At 44.0% G+C, this 18,990-nt stretch overlaps 2 protein-coding genes across 2 annotated transcripts in view; one reads left to right on the forward strand and one right to left on the reverse strand.

Annotated features, from left to right (window-relative positions):
* LOC106809989 (cytosolic phospholipase A2-like) overlaps positions 1-2,013 on the forward strand; it is a 10,745-nt gene extending 8,732 nt beyond the window's left edge. The window contains exons 14-15 of the mRNA XM_014813241.1: positions 66-252; positions 1,202-2,013. Coding sequence (XP_014668727.1) covers positions 66-252; positions 1,202-2,013 — 999 coding nt within the window. The remainder of the gene's footprint in view (positions 1-65; positions 253-1,201) is intronic.
* Positions 2,014-9,109: 7,096 nt separating this feature from the next.
* LOC106809990 (band 7 protein AAEL010189-like) overlaps positions 9,110-18,990 on the reverse strand; it is a 13,701-nt gene continuing 3,820 nt past the window's right edge. The window contains exons 4-7 of the mRNA XM_014813242.1: positions 13,174-13,240; positions 12,643-12,698; positions 12,136-12,214; positions 9,110-10,453 (exon numbers count right to left, since the gene is read on the reverse strand). Coding sequence (XP_014668728.1) covers positions 10,223-10,453; positions 12,136-12,214; positions 12,643-12,698; positions 13,174-13,240 — 433 coding nt within the window. The 3' untranslated portion in view covers positions 9,110-10,222. The remainder of the gene's footprint in view (positions 10,454-12,135; positions 12,215-12,642; positions 12,699-13,173; positions 13,241-18,990) is intronic.

Below are 18,990 nucleotides of genomic sequence, written 5' to 3' on the forward strand. Positions count from 1 at the left end.
ATATATATATATATATATATACAGACACACACAACTTTATACGTAACCGCTGCATATCCTTACAGGAACTTAAGTTAGCCGAGGCGTGGGCACTGAAGAATGGGCTGCCCTTTCCCCCAATCGACGTTGGGAAATTTGACCGAGAAGGCATGAAGGAAGTGTACGTGTTCAGACACCCTACTGACGAGTACTGTCCCATCGTTGTCCACTTCGTCCTCGTCAACATAGAATTCAGGACGTTTCTCACGCCTGGTGAGTTATTGACGCTTAAACCACCGATTTGTGCAGACATTGTTGCCCTTCGTAGAATTGTAGGTTCTTTACCACCATAGCGGGTATTGAGGGAAGCCAGAGCGCTTCATAATTGTAGAGTATTGAAATGAAACCGTTTACTTCATAATACTCGAGAGCGTGTGATTGTTTACGTTTAATTAATAATTTAAACAAAATAGTATATAAATCGTTTGACGTCACACACATAAGAATATTCGCAGACGAATAATCGAGAGTGTGTGCTCTTTAATTTTAACGTATATATTAATTTCAGAAGACTATTACTGCTTTTAACATACATTGGGTATGCGCCCACAGGGATGCCGGTGTAAGCTCTGTACCGTTACAATGAATTTAGGAACACTAATCACTCGTTATTATAATAATTATTTATAATTATAGTCATTAGTATTGTTATTTTTCGTATCGACTCACTCGAAATATATGCTCTCTAGTTTAAACGAATAATTTCCACAAAATAATACATGTATCGTCTGGTGTCATAGACTGTTTCATGCACGACACTAGCGCCGACCAACGGCATAAAATGTACACATAATCTTATGCGGCTTTGCAGGGAAACGCGAAGCCGGGGTCTTATAATTAATACTGTGACGAGTTGGAATAGATTTTTCAAATTTATCGATTTTTGCGTAAAACTATTGGAAGGTCTGCGTTCTCTATTTTGAAAGTATAATTTCAAGAAATGAATTTTGCTTTTCAGCAGATATTAGGCATGCGCACATAAGGGTTTGCCTATAAGCAATAGCGCGTTAAAATGAAGTTAGGGCCGCACTCAACGATATTTCCACCCAAAGTCCCCAAAGTCCCCAAGGTCTGACGTGTAAATCTAATCCAAGACTCATATTTCGACTAAAATCTTCGCGAGTACGTCCTCCTAGAATACTAACTGTTCCCCACTGCGCAGGTGTTCCGCGCAGGACCGACGAAGAGCGCGAATTCGCCGACTTCGACATTTTCGACGACGCCGACGCTCCCTACTCGACCTTCAACTTCACCTACACGCACCGCGCCTTCCTGCGTCTCTCCCAGCTAATGCGATTCAACACACTGCTAGGCGTCGACGTCGTCAAAGACGTGCTTGCCGACGTCGTTCAGAAGAAACGCACCAACCCACCCGAGTGCTTCGTGCGTTTAAACTCGTTCCGTCACGTGCGCATGCGCCGCAAGGAAAAGCAGAAGCTGCGGAAGTACGTCGAGGACTTTCGGCGCAGCGGCGTTGGTGGTTACGACGACCTCGTCAAGGAGTTGGACTCTGTCATCGAGCAGAGATCGTCTGTGGAGGACGGCAGGGCCGACCTTGCCAGAGAGTTAGATGAGCTCATCGAAAAGCGCTCGTCGACGGTCGACAACCGCGACGACCGTCTTAGAGACTCAGACAACATCGTCGACGATAGGTCGCCGATAGAGGGCGACACCGACGAACTTGTGAACGAGTTGAGTGCCTACATCGAAAAGCGGTCATCGACGGCGCTGCGCCCTAGCGAACTTACCAAAGAGTTAGATGACCTCATCGGTGAAAGGTCACCGATAGAGGGCGGCACCGACAAACTTGGTGATGAGATAGGAGCATTCCTCGAGCTGAGATCGTCGACGGATGCGTGCGCTGCGACCACAAGCATCGGAGAGCGACTGAGGTTCTACTCTGCGTCCGAAGACTTCTCAGCCGACGACGACGACGACCACGGCGGCGAATCCACCTACGCATCACCCACGTAGCTGCGGCTGAGAGGGTCTATGTCCCCCCAGGGTACTGCCGGAACGTACCTTGGGTACGGTCCGGTATACCGGAACGTACCCTGGTACTATCTAATATGCCGAACCGTACCTCGCCTACTCCACTAACGAGTCTAGGGAGTCGCCTACGCCTACTCCCTAACCCTAACCCTAACCATATCAGATAGTTACCAGGGTACGTTCCGGTATACAGGACCGTACTCGGGGTACGTTCCGGCAGTACTCTGGGGGACATAGACCCTATGAGCGTAGCTGCGCGACTGCCAGTAGTTGCGATGCATTGTGGAGTTTAAGGGTACGTTGAGTTTTACCCATGTGTCCTTTCAATGTGAAATAGGTCTAGACAGCAATGCATGTGTTCGCTCTAACCATGCACCTGTTATCGCACAGGGACACGAACAGAGCTAACTTATATATTGCTGTTTAGTTGTGGAGCGAAGGACTACATGGGTAGGGATAGAGCCAAGTCGTTTATTGCTGACTAGCCCTGTTGTTGGGCAAATGGCTACACGGGGACTAGTACACGGAGCAAGTCATCGTGGGAAGGGGGCAGGCCACACCTATGTTCAGGGACACGTGACGCGTGATCTAGATGACCGAAGCCGTGTAGAGGACGATGGATATTGAGAGCAACGGCGCTACTTGCAAACTGCATGCAGCGCCCCCTTCGTATACAACTCCAAATACGAATTGAGCGTAGCGAGTGCGCCATCTGTCGGAGTTTGCGATACTTGGCGTAGCAAGGCATAGAGGAGATCGCGTAAGCAGCGAAACATCTACTCACCCGCGGCTTCCATTATGGCGGCCAGTGATGGTTCATCGACATTCGGGTTGGTTGATATTACTCCCTGGCTAAGGGTAGCCAGAGCAACAGCCACATTTCTTTACGGAATTGTGTTTGTTCGGCTCAATTTCTTGTTGGGAAGCGTCGAATTGTTTAATTATGTGTGTTTGGTGAAATTGCTTAGTTGAATAATCAAGAGCAAATATTTGGTAGGTGCTTATTTTTTTAGGCATAATTTATATATCGGCCTTGCTTAAAAATGACATGCAATAATATATATTTGTAATGACGTATTAACGAAATATTGGTTATTACTATGAAGCTACTTGGTGCCGGTCAAACTGAACGCGATTTTTTACCGTATATATATTAAAACAAATATAGTGAATCCGTTTTGAGTTAAATTATATTATGCTTATAAACATCGTAACAGATTATCGCTGTAACGTTTCCACTGCTCCCCAGCCCGGGTTTAGAGTTGTCAACGTAAAATTTTAACAGAGTGCATTGTTGCTCTGCTATATTAACTGCGGTGAGCGTAGTAGGTCTAGTAATATCAGGAGCTAATAATGACAAATTAATGGACCATACTGAATTTGTCATTATTAGCTCCTGGTAATATAATTACTTACGTACTGCGTGATGATTCACACAACGAGAAATACACATCGTTATATTAACTACAGAATTTCTCAACGAAGTCGCCTTATTAATCGGTTTTATGACTCGTCATGGAGCATATATAGCACATAGGAGCTTGTGCAATTGTATTGATTCAATCTCTGTAATAGGCTTCAAGCCCGTAGGCCCCCCTCCGCAGGCTACGGCTCTGAGCTTCACGTGGTTACTACTCTTGAAGGTTAGGCACCTTAACGTTTACCGCGTGTCAGCGTGAGTCATTGTTAACAATATTTTTTCTCAACGAAGGAATCTGTCGACGTAATAACATAGAAAACGCGATGGTAAGCGTTGCAGCCATAGAAATAATATAGATAGATATAGGTTATCTATATTATTTTTATGGTTGCAGCCAACGAATTATTATTTATGGTGAGACAAAATCAAATGATGACGAGGCTGAAAGGAGATGAGTCCAACCTAACCGACTAATACTCAACCTGTAGATATTACTTTCTCTATCCTCTCGATTCATTCCGTAATGCAGAATCAGCAACTACCGCTCGATCGAAACAGCAACAGAATATTGAGGGAATTTCGTGTCTCGTTTGCCTCGATGGAATAAACCTAGACTTCATGCTATTGGATGTCCCCGTCCCGATTCTATTCAAGAAATTAAATTCGGCTCTCTTCAGGTGAAAAAGATTAAATCTGATTCTCTTCGGCTGTCCTTAAAAATTCGGTTGTTTAATTTAAATCTCAAAACTAACTTTAATAATTATTTACCCAGAATGCATTCGATTTGTTGCAGAAATGTTGTAAAATATAATTCAATGGAATATATATTACTATATTTAATAATATATATTAATATATATTCTGGAGGAGCCATAAAATTATTAGACCTTTTAGATATTTGCCAGATTTTAAGCCTGATACGCGCGAACGACAATAGTGAAAGACAGTAAAGCGGAATTTCTTGTGACATTACGATGACCTTGGCAGTTGAGTCGACCGTGCGCGATGTTATGCGACGTGGTGCCGACTAAAGCAGATGCTTTAATTTACGGCTCCGTCGTCTGCACTTGTCAGATAACCGATGACATAACATCGATATATACTTGCCGCCAGCACATATAGACACGCCTCCGAGCCTCCGACTGTTATTGTCTCACCGCCTCTCAGCTACACATAACATAACGTTTCGTTTCCCCGCCAGAGGCGCTGGTTGGCTCGATAACAGGGAGTTACACACACACGCGCGCGCGCACACGCACACGCACACACACGCACGCACACGCACACAAACGCGCGCGCGCGCACACACACACTCACACACACACACACACACACACACGAAAAAAGAGTCCCGTCAGTTTCCGCGGCGAAAGGGGAACGGGAACACCCACAGGCCATACATCACACACGCACACGCACGACGCACACGCACACGCACACGCCGGCGGAGAGAACCCACACCACCCAGCACACGCTTAATAGGGTGTTGGTCCGCTAACATTTAATATATACAGCGTTGTGGTACGAGTCCGCATCAGCGTCCCCGATATCATACACAGATATTCGTTCACTTATTCGGCCGTGGTTACTATTCTCCACTACTACTACTTAATGAAGTTTAACTTCTTTATGTGAGCTCTTCGTAAACTATATCGCAAAACAGGCAGTGCCCTCGGTAGTTGGTCGCATAGTAGGCGACGCACAAATGGGTTAGATCCATAATAGCGAAGAAGTTTGGTCACGTAGTAGAATCGAGTCGAAGTCGCCCGGCGATCTCGTGCGGAGAAATTTTCATAAAGACCTATACAACCTATAAGACCTATAACAGACCTATACTTACAAATCGAATTTATTTGTAGGCGCCACCCGATTTTCGCACTGCATACACGCAGGTGGCGGGCCGCGAACTCGCGTGGGATCTAGAAGTCCCTATGAGTACAGAGAAGTAGACGCCAACGTCGACGGATTTGACTTCCATGTTGTTTCAAGCAAATGTAAACAACACCCAGAAGGGCTGGCCGGTTTAGAGTACTAGCGCCTGTATGGATACGCTTGTACTCATGGTTCCGCGTATAGTCTAATTAGACTAATCGTGCTTCAATAAACTCCAAAATTACAGAGATTATTAGCTAAGACACTCGTGTCTATGTTAGCTAGACCTAGACCTTGATAGAAATGGTAACTTCAAATCGTTCGGCGGCTGAAGCCATATGATAGTTTTACATTGTAACACTTTCTTAGCACGCGCCCAATAGCCGTGCGTAATATTAGGCTCTGTGCGATACCGCGCGTACGACAGCATTGCTAATTAATTTAAACCAGCTCGCCGCTTCAATAAACTCAAGAATCACACGAGATCCGATATACCACACAAAATGTGTTTATATGTATTCAGCAAAAAGAATTTCGTAGAAAGAGTAACTCAAAGTCCGAGTTCGCTGACCAGTAATGATAACCTTAATTGTAACACTTTCTTACCTTGTAAAAACACAGCAAGCTAGTCACTTGTAATCACGAAAGATAAATGCCGTTCCATGCTCCACTCGCTCGCAGCTGTAAATATTTGTTTGCCAGTTCTATATAATCTAGCTACACATGAGAACCACCATGTCTTGAGCTATCAGTCCATCTTAAAGTCTTGAGTTATCGTGAAAGCTAGCGATCTAAAGTCTATGAGTTAAGTTACTATAGGACCATAATGGAGCAGCGGTATCCATAAAGCGCTGTGACCTTAAGCGGCAGGCGCGTCGTAATTCCGAAATTTGAGGAAAACAGACAGTGCCCGGCGCACCGAGTCAGTGACCGAGATTTTTAATTAAGCCGACAATCGTCATGGGAGCAACTGAAAGCTCTGTAAAATAGCGGGACCTCTCATAATACACAGCCGTACGAATTAGAGTGCCCTAAAATAGTAACAGAGAGAGTTGCGCCCAACTCGGGATTTGCGACAGTGCCAGTTTATGTTTCACCGCAAAATGGATCGAAGCAACAGCCTGGAGTGAAGTGAGTCCAGGACTTAAAAGGTAACAAGCGATAGATATGGAAGCGCTGTACACAAAATGGTTCCGTAAGAAAAAATTAGAAAATTATCAAGAGATTATAAGAGCTAGAAGACAATGTGCTTCGTCATGAATGGTCATCTAAATTTCTACGAAAGTAACTCTAAATCGTTCGCATTAATACAGACATATTGAGATATGTTTTAATTTGATTAAACACGTTTCTTAACCCAAGAGCCATAAAGGCCGTTGCGTATTCTATTGGAAACAACATGTCGTCCAGCAACCCACGTGACCGATAGTTTTCCGACTCGTCATGGCGCAACTCTCTGTATATAGGGACTCTAGCGTGGATAGAGAGGGCTTTTTTGAGAAGGTGTTGCTATCAGCATCGGGGACGTGGAGGGAGTCACGTGATAACATTGACGATGACGTTCAAAAGTTAAACCCTAACGTAGCCCTCACGCCAACACCGACAACACTAACACTCACAAATAAATATATGTGTGCGTCGCCGCGCTATATATAGGCATTGTGATCCACAAAATATTAATCTATGGTGTGGGGACAGATATCATCGATGCCAAAAAACCCTAACCCTAACCCTAACCTCCTAACTCTAACCCTAAATCCTAACCCTAACCCTAACCCTGACACCCTAACCCTAATCCTAACACTATCCCAAACACTATGCTGGCCACATTGCGGTCACCCTCCTCCACGCCCGTGGGATAGCATTACCCTTTTTTGAAAGGCGAGCTAGGTGATGAGGAAATAACTCGACATAGCGTCGTAAACAATATGTTGGAAGATGATTAAGCGAATGGGTCCATGTAGAGAAAATAGTCCGCGCGCAAAGACTGATCAAAGGTAACCAATGGGTCCGTATACACATACGTATTTTATAATCAAACGCTACGACACAGGAAAACATCGATTACTCGTGAGAGTTCGAGCGCACGCTGGAATACACACGGAGAAATGTTACGATATATGACATTCAACTACATACGCCTACGTAAACCTCCCACAAGTCTGTATATATATATATATATATAATATATATATCAAGAGTGGATAATAGAGATCTCTATTATCCACTCTTGATATATATATATATATATATATATATATATATATATCATGGGAATTAATAATGACAAATTATGACAAATTGTGACAAGTTTGTCATTATTAACCTCTGATATATACGTATATATATATATATATATAGGCCTATATCAGGAGCTAATAATGACAAATCATTAGTCATTGACAAATGACAAATGATCAAATCATCAATCATGATCATGATCAATGATCTAATCATTGACAAATGATTAGTCATTATTAGCTCCTGATATATATATATATATATATAACACTTAATCCAACCAATAGGTGGACAGTATCGAAAACTAGTGTCATACGTAGACATTTTTCCATACGCTAATATATCTACAGTACTGCACATTAACACACATGCAATTTCTGGGAATAGTACATCTATATTAGTGCTTTTAATTTAGGGGGTATAGACAGATATGTGTTAAAACTATATATATACGTATATATATATATATATATAAACATATATATATATATATATAGCTACAAGTATAATGCGTGCCTAAATTGTAATACCACCATATAAAACGGGCAGATGGAGTGGCACGCACTCTGAGCACGATGGACGTGACGTCACTGACGATATTGACCAATCGTACACGCCCATATTTCAGACGCTGAGGGATAGAGCTACTTGAGAATAAACGCTGACGGCGAAATTGCATTCGTCATTGAAGGATCGCGTCAAGCAGCTAAATGTCAAGGCAGAGTAATAGCGAATAAAAATCACATGTAGATCTATGGCGAGTGCGATAGAAACCTAACCACGCATGGGTGATTTCAGACATATGAGGAGAATACGATTAATAGATAGATTAGAGGAATAGATGCATGGAGAGATGTCATTACGACTAACACCAAAACAAGTCTATAAAACCTCGCTAAAGACAAACTACAACAGTACGTACACACAGACGGCTATAGTCGTCTATAGACAGAAACTATAGACCTCTTAGGGATCTTCACAACTGCATGGTATACATAGAAAAAAATATAGTTTACTATTCTGTGAAAAAAACATGCAAGGGCGCGCTTATAAAAACAATTAATATTGGTAAATACAGCAGATGCTAGGCAACATCTCTTTTCAAATTCCAGCTTCACGTGTTTCATCACAGGAAGCACTGTAGATGCACGAGTAGACCATCACACCAACATCAAAACACATTTTCCAGAACAGCCAATTGAGGAAATTGATCTTGACCGGAAATGGCAATGATGACCTCCATTGGATGTGTAAGTGTGACCCGGATACACTGCAGGGTACCTAAAAGCACGCACGCGCGCACGCACGCACGCCCGCACGCACGCACGTACGTACGCACGCACGCACGCACGCTTTAAAACTACCTCCGTACTCACATTTCCGTCTGTATATAGTGCCGCGTATATAAAGATACACCACGATACCCAATCTAGATAGGAGACTTCCTCACCAGTTACCTATCCATCGTCTACCGACCAGCATAACAGCTAGACACGTAATAGGCCTACTGCTGATTTCGCGGCATGGTAGTTAACACAACAATGGTAGTAATTACACACAATTATATTATAGAACGTACATGTCGAGCAAACCACACAAAATCACGGTACACTGCTGAGACAATAAGACTGCCCGCTGCCATAGAATAGCCTCATGAAAATGACAATAGGGTGAATACTGAAATACACTGCAGTGTATTTCGTATATATATATATATATATAATACGTTATATACATATATATATATATATATGATATATATATATCATACATATAACTCATACTCATATAATATATACTCATAACTCCAGAGTGATATACGTGCCTACATGACTGGTATAATATAACATAAGGTAAGACACCTCTGGCTTGTAGGTCACTTTCTAAAATAAACATGAAAAACACGCCATGAAATACAATCACATCATGTGACAAATATAGAATACAAAAACCTGACTCCCCCGTAACCGTAATTAAAACTTCATGAAATAATTGGCTCGAATGACGAAATAATCGACCAATAATTGTTCACCTTGACGGTGTCATTAAATTTAAATCGAATAATAGTAATAAAATATTGAACGAAGAAATTGTTAATTTTGCACATGTTCTGGTGACATTCCAGTTATAGTAAAGCCTGATGCAGACAACTGCGAAACATTCACTTTCTAATATACTAACCATTCTCAATCGTGAACAGCAAGTTAAATGCTGATTCAATGCCAGGTTTGTACTGCTACGCGAAACTGCACTCTTCAAGGAAAACTAACATCAAATAGCTGCCTCTTCCTCCGCCACGTCCAAGGTCACGACTCATGCGCCTCGTCCAAAATGATACACCTTTCATTAGGAACCCGTCATCACCGAGAAAGATTCTGAATTTGGAGAACATTATCTGAACATATCCGAACATATCCGAACATTTTACAGTCATCTGATCTTAATAACCATTCAGACAGCGATAAGTACAACATACCTATAGCTTGTTCTCAGCCGATGATTAACAAACGTCATGAATGTCAATAACATCTTGGGGAATACACGTTCGTACTCAACCATGTATGGACAAATTATTCGACAAAGAATACGGGGAATAATCTTTATGCCTCCTTTCTTCTTGATTGCTATATCGCTGCCGGTTGAACACCGCAGGCGTTTTCACAGCCCTACTGATTGCTCGTGTTCCGGCGATCGAGTCGGTTTGCCTGACGACATTTTCGACATCATCTCGATAGGAATCGGGAAGATGATGGTTGAATTCTTCTCGGCCGAAATCGAGTTTAGCGTCTGCAGGTATCTCAGTTGCATGGCGCCCGAGGACTCCCCCATGACGTCAGCTGCCTCCCTGAGCGCCCTCGCGGCCCGCTGCTCTCCTTCAGCAGCGATCACCTGCGCAAGAGAACGTCGAAGAGACATCGAAATAAAAAGGAACCACATAAAGCGCATACACAGCAAGAGCGGCAACACTGCAGACGGGGTCTTCCGTGACATGCGGTGTTCACTAGCCGCGCTTTACACCTTGCCGTTCTTATACAACGACATCATGTCTATGGGGAAGGGAAATATGATCGTCGAGTTCTTCTCCGCGGACACAAAGCTTAGCGTTTGCAGATATCGCAGCTGCATGGCGCCCGCTGAATCGGCCATCGTGTCAGACGCCTCCTTGAGCGCACGTGACGCCAGCCGCTCTCCATCAGCAGCGATAACCTGCACAGAGAGAAGTAACAGAGAGAAGTGACGAGAGAAGGGGGAGGGGACGAAATAAGAGGAACCCGTAAAGCCATGCCAAGTCATCCCGTGGAAGCCACTGCAGCAGCAAAGCTGAAATAGGAAACGAAATAGGTCAAAAGTAAAAGAAAATTAGTAAAATGTTCACAAGCAGTGATGTAGCGGCGGAATTTGCAGTGCCACGCTAAACCGAACATAATTCACTTCTATGGGGAGTAGACAGGTCTTAATAAGTTATAAAGTCTCATTTTGCTATGCATAATTTTAAATAAACAAAAAACAATAATCATAATTATAATACTTTCCATTTTTACAGAGCATATAGGTTCATGCATTCCACATTTTTTGTGTTGATCTTATTTACACACTCGTTTACAAGCCGACAGACTAAGTAACGACCTTTTAATACAGGGTCTGACAAACTTCCTACGCATGTGGTGATAAACTATACTAGGACTGATTGTAAGGGGTATGTAACAACATTAGATTTTGACGCTTTAATGCTACGCTATGTGATATAAGTTGGAGTATCTGTGGGTCCACCTCCCAGCTAAACGTTTTCACCAGTAAATGATCACCGAGGTATGTCACGTTACTCTTTCATTACGTTTTTTCTTCAATTTTCACGTTATGTATATAACACATATGTGGGCCCTATATTTATTTTGAACAAAAGATTGTGATATCCAAATAAAAAGGAATGGCGGAATAGAATATTATGCAATTTCTGAAAAACATGCGTTCAGGCAACAACGAAAGCAAAAGACCTCATGGCTCATTGCACACACACTCACGGATCAATACTGTTTATGAAATCTGTATCGTAGGCGGCTAGCTATTAACGACTCATGGCAATAATATTCCCACTGAAAATTAATACAGCTGTTAATCGCTGTGTCTATTGGTTTGTGCTGCCACCTAGCGCTCATTCGTTATGACCACTATCACAGCCGCGAAATTGAAGAAGTAGAAGTAGAAGTAGAAGTAGAAGAAGTAGAAATTAAGAATAAGAATAGTAGAAATTACAATATTAGTCAACTACACTCACGCGGAGTTGTGACGAATGCAACCAACAGGCGGAAAACGCCGATGAAGTTATCCGTAGTATTAACACATAGTTACGTATGTTCGCATCGTTTATTACATTATTATGATACCGACACCGTATACCGTCCCTTCCCCTACCGAATCGCAGTGCTTCTCCACCTCGCAAGGGTAGCTCTACACACAAGCCAGCCGGTGATGCACACAAGACAAGCAGGATGGCAGGTATGCGGGTAAAGCAGCTAGCTGCTGTGCTATAAACCACACGCACGTATCTACGGGTGTTCGCATGCTCTTACCTTTGCACGAGCCTCTCTCGATGCCTCAGCCTCCGCCGCCATCGCACGCTGAAGCTGCACCGGGAGCCTCACGTCCTTTCTGCAATCATAATAATTATAATTATTGTTATTACTACTATTATTTTTATTTTTATTATTATATATTTTATTATTATTATTATTTTTTTCATCATTATTATTATTAATGTAACTATTGCTATTTATTGAAACGAAAATTACTGCAATGACGACGATGACATGTAAACATGCGAGGCATAAATCCGTGAAGCGTGATCTGATAGCAGCACGCTTCAACTTTCATACTAACTTTCGTAAACTTGCGTTCATGCTGCACTTATACGTGCACACTCGGATTTTTAAATATGTCAAACTCCGTTGAAATTCTCGTAAAGGCGACTGTAAAAGCTAGTGGGTGATTCACGCTAAACATGCTGTTCCACAAACGTGAAGCTTCACGATGGAGCAAAGACGCAGACCAACAACAAACAAACGTATAGTCACACTCACAACTCTACTCTCTCCACCAGAATTCCCCAAGGATCGGTGGCCTCGTCCAGAATAGACTGAAACGGTGACGAAAACGTTCGATTAACGCAGCAGTAGAGACGCGGTGAACAATGCCACCAGCAATCACGGAGACAAACAACAGTTCATAGCGGCAATATAATGTAATAGACAGACAATATATCACGTAATATAACAGACAATATATCACGTAATATAACAAACACTACGCGCGCTACACTCGGTAAAAAAACTTGTAGCGCTGCTGTTGTTTTACGCCATTAGTCGCGGCAACATCACGATAAATTCCCAGGATGTGCACGCCGACGGACGGACGGGAAGATAGATGGAGCGTCGATAGACAAATGCGAGTTCAACAACAATCAGTAACAATATAAATTGCGTATCGGGAATTTACGACAAACGCGTTTGTTTAGAACACATAATCACGATGAAAAATACGAGGCTAATTGTGTCAATACAGCGTGTGACCATCGGGAGATATATGTTATACATAATATAGAGGATCGATACTTGTGCCGTCGCGTTCTTGATGCGGAGATAGATGACGGCGTCCACGGCGACCGTCACCGAGTCCTTGCTCGAATCTGCAACGCGGAATGGTCGGTGAAAAAGAATTCACGCGGAACACGGTAGGAAGGAGTCAGCCGCCGTCGACGTTGTTTGTCGGCCTTTATCTTACGCTAAACAACACGAATGCGTCGGAAAGAGCGACATCGCGATGTTCATCTTATTAAGTCACTTATTAAGTACCACTTATTAAGTACACTTATAATACAAGTTATGATGACAACGTTTAGCGATGTTTTGCTCGCACCTGTATGCGATGCCAATTTCTATAAAATCAAGAACTAATAATACCTATTAGTTTACATGGTATTAGTAGATCTTGTAATTATTAGCGTATTGTTATATTGTGTGTGTGTGGTGTGTGTGTGTGTGTGTGTGTGTGGTGTGTGTGTGTGTGTGTGTGGTGTGTGTGTGTTGTGGTGTGTGTGTTGTGTGTGTTGTGCTGGTTGTGTGGTGTGTGTGTGTTGTGTGTGTGTGTGTGTGTGTGTGTGTGTGTGTGTGTGTGTGGTGTGGTGTGTGGTGGGTGTGTGTGTGTGTTTGTGTTTGTGTGTGTGTGTGTGTTGTGTGTGTGTGTGTGTGTGTGTTGTGTGTGTGTGGGTGTGTGGGTGTGTGTGCGTATGTGTAACGTATGTGTGTTGTGTGTGTGTGTGTGAGTGTGTGTGTGTGTGTGTGTGTGTGTGTATGTGTGTGTGTGTGCGTATGTGGGTGTGTGTGTGTGCGTGTGGCGTGCGTGTGTGTGTTGGTATGTGTGTGTGGTGTGTATGTTGTGTGTGTTGTGTGTTGTGTGTGGTGTATGTGTGTGGTGTTGTGGGTGTGTTGTCCTGTGTGTGTGTGGTGTATGTGTGTGTGTGTGTGTGTCGTGTGTGGTGTGGTGGTGTGTGTATGTTCGTGTGTGTGTTGTGTGTGTGTGTGGTGTGTGTGGTGTGTGTGTGTGTGTGTGTATGTGGTGTACCTCCTGGTCTCTGCCTCTCTCGGTCGCCCCCCTCTCTCCCATTTCTGTTCTCGTCATAACAGATTCGCTACATAATAATAATAAATGGCAGTTAGGAATAGATACGTTAGACGTTATTGGCAGAGAGAGAGAGAAAGAGAGAGAGAGAGGAGAGAGAGAGAGAGAGAGAGAGAAGAGAGAGAGAGGAGAGAGAGAGAGAAAGAGGAGAGATGAGAAGAGAGAGAGAGAGAGAGAGAGAGAGAGAGAGAGGGAGAGAGAGAGAGAGAGAGACGAGAGAGCGAGAGAGAGAGAGAGAGACAAGAGAGAGAGAGAGAGAGAGCAGAGAGAGCAGAGAGAGGAGAGACAGAGAGAGAGAGAGACAGAAGAGAGAGAGAAGCCGAGAGAGAGAGAGAGGAGAGAGAGAGGAGAGAGGAGAGGGACGAGAGCAGAGAGGGAGAGAGAGAGAGGCGAGAGAGAGGAAGAGAGAGAGAGAGAGGAGAAGAAGAGAGAGAGAGGGAGAGACAAGAGAGAGGGGAGAGAGATAAGGAGAGAGAGAGACAGAAGAGAGAGTGAGAGCAGGGAGAGAGAGAGAGGGAGAGAGAGAGAGAGAGAGAGAGAAGAGAGGGGAGAGAGAGAGAGGGGAGAGAGAGAGAGAGACTACAGAGAGAGAGAGAGAGAAGAGAGGGAGCGAGAGAGGGGAGAGAGAGCGCGAGAGAGAGCGAGAGAGAGCGGCCGAGAGAGAGAGAGAAGAGGTAACAGAGAGAGGGAGAGAGAGGAGAGAATGGAGAGAGGGAGAGAGAGAGAGTAGAGACAGAGAGAGCAGGAGAAGAGAATGAGAAGAGAGAGAGAGAGAGAAGGGTGAGAGGAGAGGCGCGAGCGAGAGCGATGAGAGAGAGGAGAGAGAAGAGAGAGGGAGAAGAGAGGGGGACGAGAGAGAGAGAGACGAGAGGAGCGAGAGAAAGAGAGAGAGAAAGAGATAGAGATAAGAGAGAAAGAGAGAGAGAGAGAGAAGAGAGAGAGAGGAGAGAGTATAAGAGAGAGGAGAGAGAGAGAGAAGGAGAGAGGATAGAGGAGAGAGAGAGAGAGAGGGGAGGAGGGTGGGGAGGAGGCGGCGAGAAAAAGGAGGAGAGATCTGGTGAGGCAAGGGCCGAGCTGTGGGGGGGAAGCCCCGCCCCCCCCTCCCCCTAATTTTGGAGGCAAAATTGAAAAAATAAGCCTGGTAATAATCGTGAAAATACCCCTAACGTGATTTGGTGTCACTTATTCGTTGAAGAACCTGTCTCACAGGCCTGCCCTACCTACAACTATGGCGTATCCGATCAAGAGCTTGCTCCTCGTCATCATTACACAGTTGAGTCATGAAATCTTGGCCTCCTAGAAATTTGCTCAGCCTACGACCCTAGAGGGTTTATTGGCATTGCGAGAGAAGTTTAGTGGGAGATAACGTTAGAGAGGGAGAACTCTGGTGGCGATAGAGTTATTAGCAGAGTGGACATCACTCAACAGGTCTGTACGAGCGAGAAGGTGCCCATAAAGAATGGAATGACGCAACGGTCTACTCTCTAAAACATTTCCGAATCGGGTTTAATGTATTTGCACGACGCTGGTGGCCTCTCCTTAACACATTTTCATTTCCTATCTTTTGTTTTTTTACTCTTTTATGATTATTTTCAGTAAGCGATTTAGACGGGATGCGAACATGCATTAAGTCGCATTCAATCGCAAGAACAAGGTAATTGGGTGAATATGTTTTTCACGGTGGGGATCAAGAGAGAATGCAATTCCCAAGGCATGCGTTAGTTATATATAGATCAGTTACAGCTGCAATGTCCCCTCAATGAAAGAAGGCCACGGAAGCATCGTGAGTCTACTATATATACCACGAGATTCTACCTGTAACCTATTCCATCATTGGTTTCACATAGATGATGTTTTACCTAGTATGGCGTCCCCATATGTCATTGAATTCCTGCACATCCCATAATGACGGCAATGAATTAAATTGCTCAGTTTGGCGTAAACGTAACTTTCACGGAAATTACGAGCGATAAACCGAACACACGCACCGCGCATTTCGCGAAGGTAAAGATTTATTTCGACGTTTTATTAGACGTTCAGACAAGACCAAAACATTTCGTCAAATTACGACCACGATAACAACGCCTAAGTAGGCTGCTCACCGCCCTTAATTATTCATAACTTTGATTAAAGTGATTGCGTCACCGTAAATAGTGAAACTAAATAAATATTTCCACTTTTTCACAAAATGTGAGTAATTCTGTTCACTTTTTATGGTTAAATTGCTGCATTATACTTCTTATTTTACAAATTGTTTCGATGTACTACACTCGTGACTCATACATAGCCATAGCAGGCGAGCAATTAATGTCAGGCATCGATAATATCAAATCGTCCAGGCGTTTTTGGACTGGGTTAACTCGTTGAGAAACCATCTTTATCAGGTTAAGAGATTTTGACGATACATTTACCATTTAGTCCCGTTAGTATTACTTTTAATGTAAAAAATGGCAACAATTATTTTTTACAAATACACACCATAGAAAATTCGTGACGTAGCCAATTAAATTTCATCACATGATCTTATTAGGTAAAGTACGACGACCAATCAGTCCATACGTCTCGACAAGTACTGGCAGTGTTACTCCGCTCGGCTGGGAAAAGATTTCGTAGCGAAGCTACTTTGTGAGTCGCATCGCGTCAATCACAGCCGAACGATATCGTTCACAATGGCGGTCGAGTTTCGTGTATTGATTATTCCCTATGGCTGACATGGTGTGTAATTAAATAGAGGCGTATAGAAACCCTTGCGGACAAACCCCGTCAGGCCTAAAGCGCGCTCTAGGGCAAGTCCGCGACTAGCATATCGACAGTTGGGAGATTCCATCGCTGAGAAAATATAAAGGAGCGTTTATAGTGAGGAGAAGAAAACGGTATGTTACTAGTGAACGCATGTTATGGTATTAGCCGTAGTTACTGGTGAACGCATGTTATGGTATTAGCCGTAGTTACTGGTGAACGCATGTTATGGTATTAGCCGTAGTTACTGGTGAACGCATGTTATGGTATTAGCCGTAGTTTTTGACTGGTGACGCATGTTATGGGTAATTACCGTAGTTTACTGGGTGACCGCATGTTATGGTATTAGCCGTAGTTACTGGGTGAACGCATGTTATGGTATTACCGTAGCGTGATTGTGTGCATCTGATAGCTCATCGTAACGCTGCTGCTGCTGCTGCTGCTGCTGGATGAATGATGTGATGTTACTGTGCTGCTGCTTGCTGATGATGATGAATGACTGTTACGCTGCTGCTGCTGCTGCTGCACTGCTGCTACTGTTGCTGCTGCTGCTGCTGCTGCTGCGTTCTGCTGCGTGCTGCTGCTGCTGCTTGCTGCACTACACTACTTGCCGGTGATGCTGCCTGCTGCTGCTGATGATGATGATAATGTTAGCTGCTACGCTTATGCTGCTGTTGCTGCTACTGCTGCTACTGCTGCTGCTACTGGCTGGTGCCCTACTGCACTACTGCTGCTGCTTACTACTGCTGCTGCTAACTGCTACTGTCTTGCTACTGTTGCATGCTTATGTGCTGTTGTTGCTATGCTGTTGCTTCTCTGCTGCTTGCTGCTTCTGCTCTGACTGGCTGCTGCCCACACTGCCGGTGTTGGCTGCTGCTCGCTGCTGCTTCTGCTACTACTGCTGCTGCCACTACTGGCCGGTGTTGCTCACTGACTCGCTACTGCTGCGGGCTACTACTAGCTGTACTAGTTGCGGGGGATGCTGCTGTACTGCTTATCTGCTGCTGCTACTGACTACTCCGCTTACTGGCTGCTGCTACTAGCTTACGTCTACGACTGCTGCTGCTACTACTACTGTTTCTCATTTTTTGGCTTGGGTGCTTATCTTGGAACTTGCGGTTGCGTGTTGCTGCTTTTCTTGTCTATCTTATCTGGGGATTGGGCTGCTGCGCTCGAGCTCTTATTTTTCATCTTGCTTCCTTTCCACTTCCAGTGCCGCTTTTTCGCTGGCCTGCTTTGACGTCGAGGGTGCGCTGTCTCGCCGTAAGAGTGTCGTGCTGCTCGCTGTTACTATAAGGCTGCTCACGCTTGCTACTGCTGCTGCTGCCTGCCTCTATACTTTGAGCCGGTGTTGCATATGTGGCCGTTCACTGCGGCATCTTACTAGGGTAATCATGCAGCAGCAGGCTCGAGGCTCGGTGCAGGCTGACAACCGCAGAAAGCTGCTAGCTACTACTGCCGGTGATGCTGCTGTGCTGACTTATGCTACTGCTACTGCTGCTATTTAGAACTGCTATACTGGCTGCTGCTGCTGCTGCTACTGCTACTGCTATACTACTGCTACGCTGCTGCCGGTTGATGCTGCTGCGTGCGTTTCTCTTGCTGCGCACCGCGCTGCTGCTGCTGCTTCCCCTAAGCCTACAGCCAACTATTTAAACGTCTGATATTAATACAGAGCATGAGAGCACAGACCTCGGCCAAGGCAGCTCAATTTCTCTCACTGTGAAATTTTTAATGTAATTTAATAAATTAGAAGTATTAATTGATCCGGAATCACACCAAAAAGTAATCAATTCTAAGTTACCCGCCCATTCTTAAGCTATCCTGAAAATTTTTATTAGTGAGATTAAGGTTAATGAATCCGCGATCACCGACCAAAATCCTTATCAATTTCTGAAGTTAGGCAATTTCTGACCTATCCTGAACATTTTATTACAATCCGTCCATAAGTTTTGTCAGTTAGGCTGTACACGCACAAACCAACACACCACGCCGGTGAACAATAACTCCTG

Source organism: Priapulus caudatus, unplaced genomic scaffold, assembly GCF_000485595.1.
Source record: "Priapulus caudatus unplaced genomic scaffold, Priapulus_caudatus-5.0.1 Scaffold402, whole genome shotgun sequence".
NCBI lineage: Eukaryota > Metazoa > Priapulida > Priapulimorpha > Priapulimorphida > Priapulidae > Priapulus > Priapulus caudatus.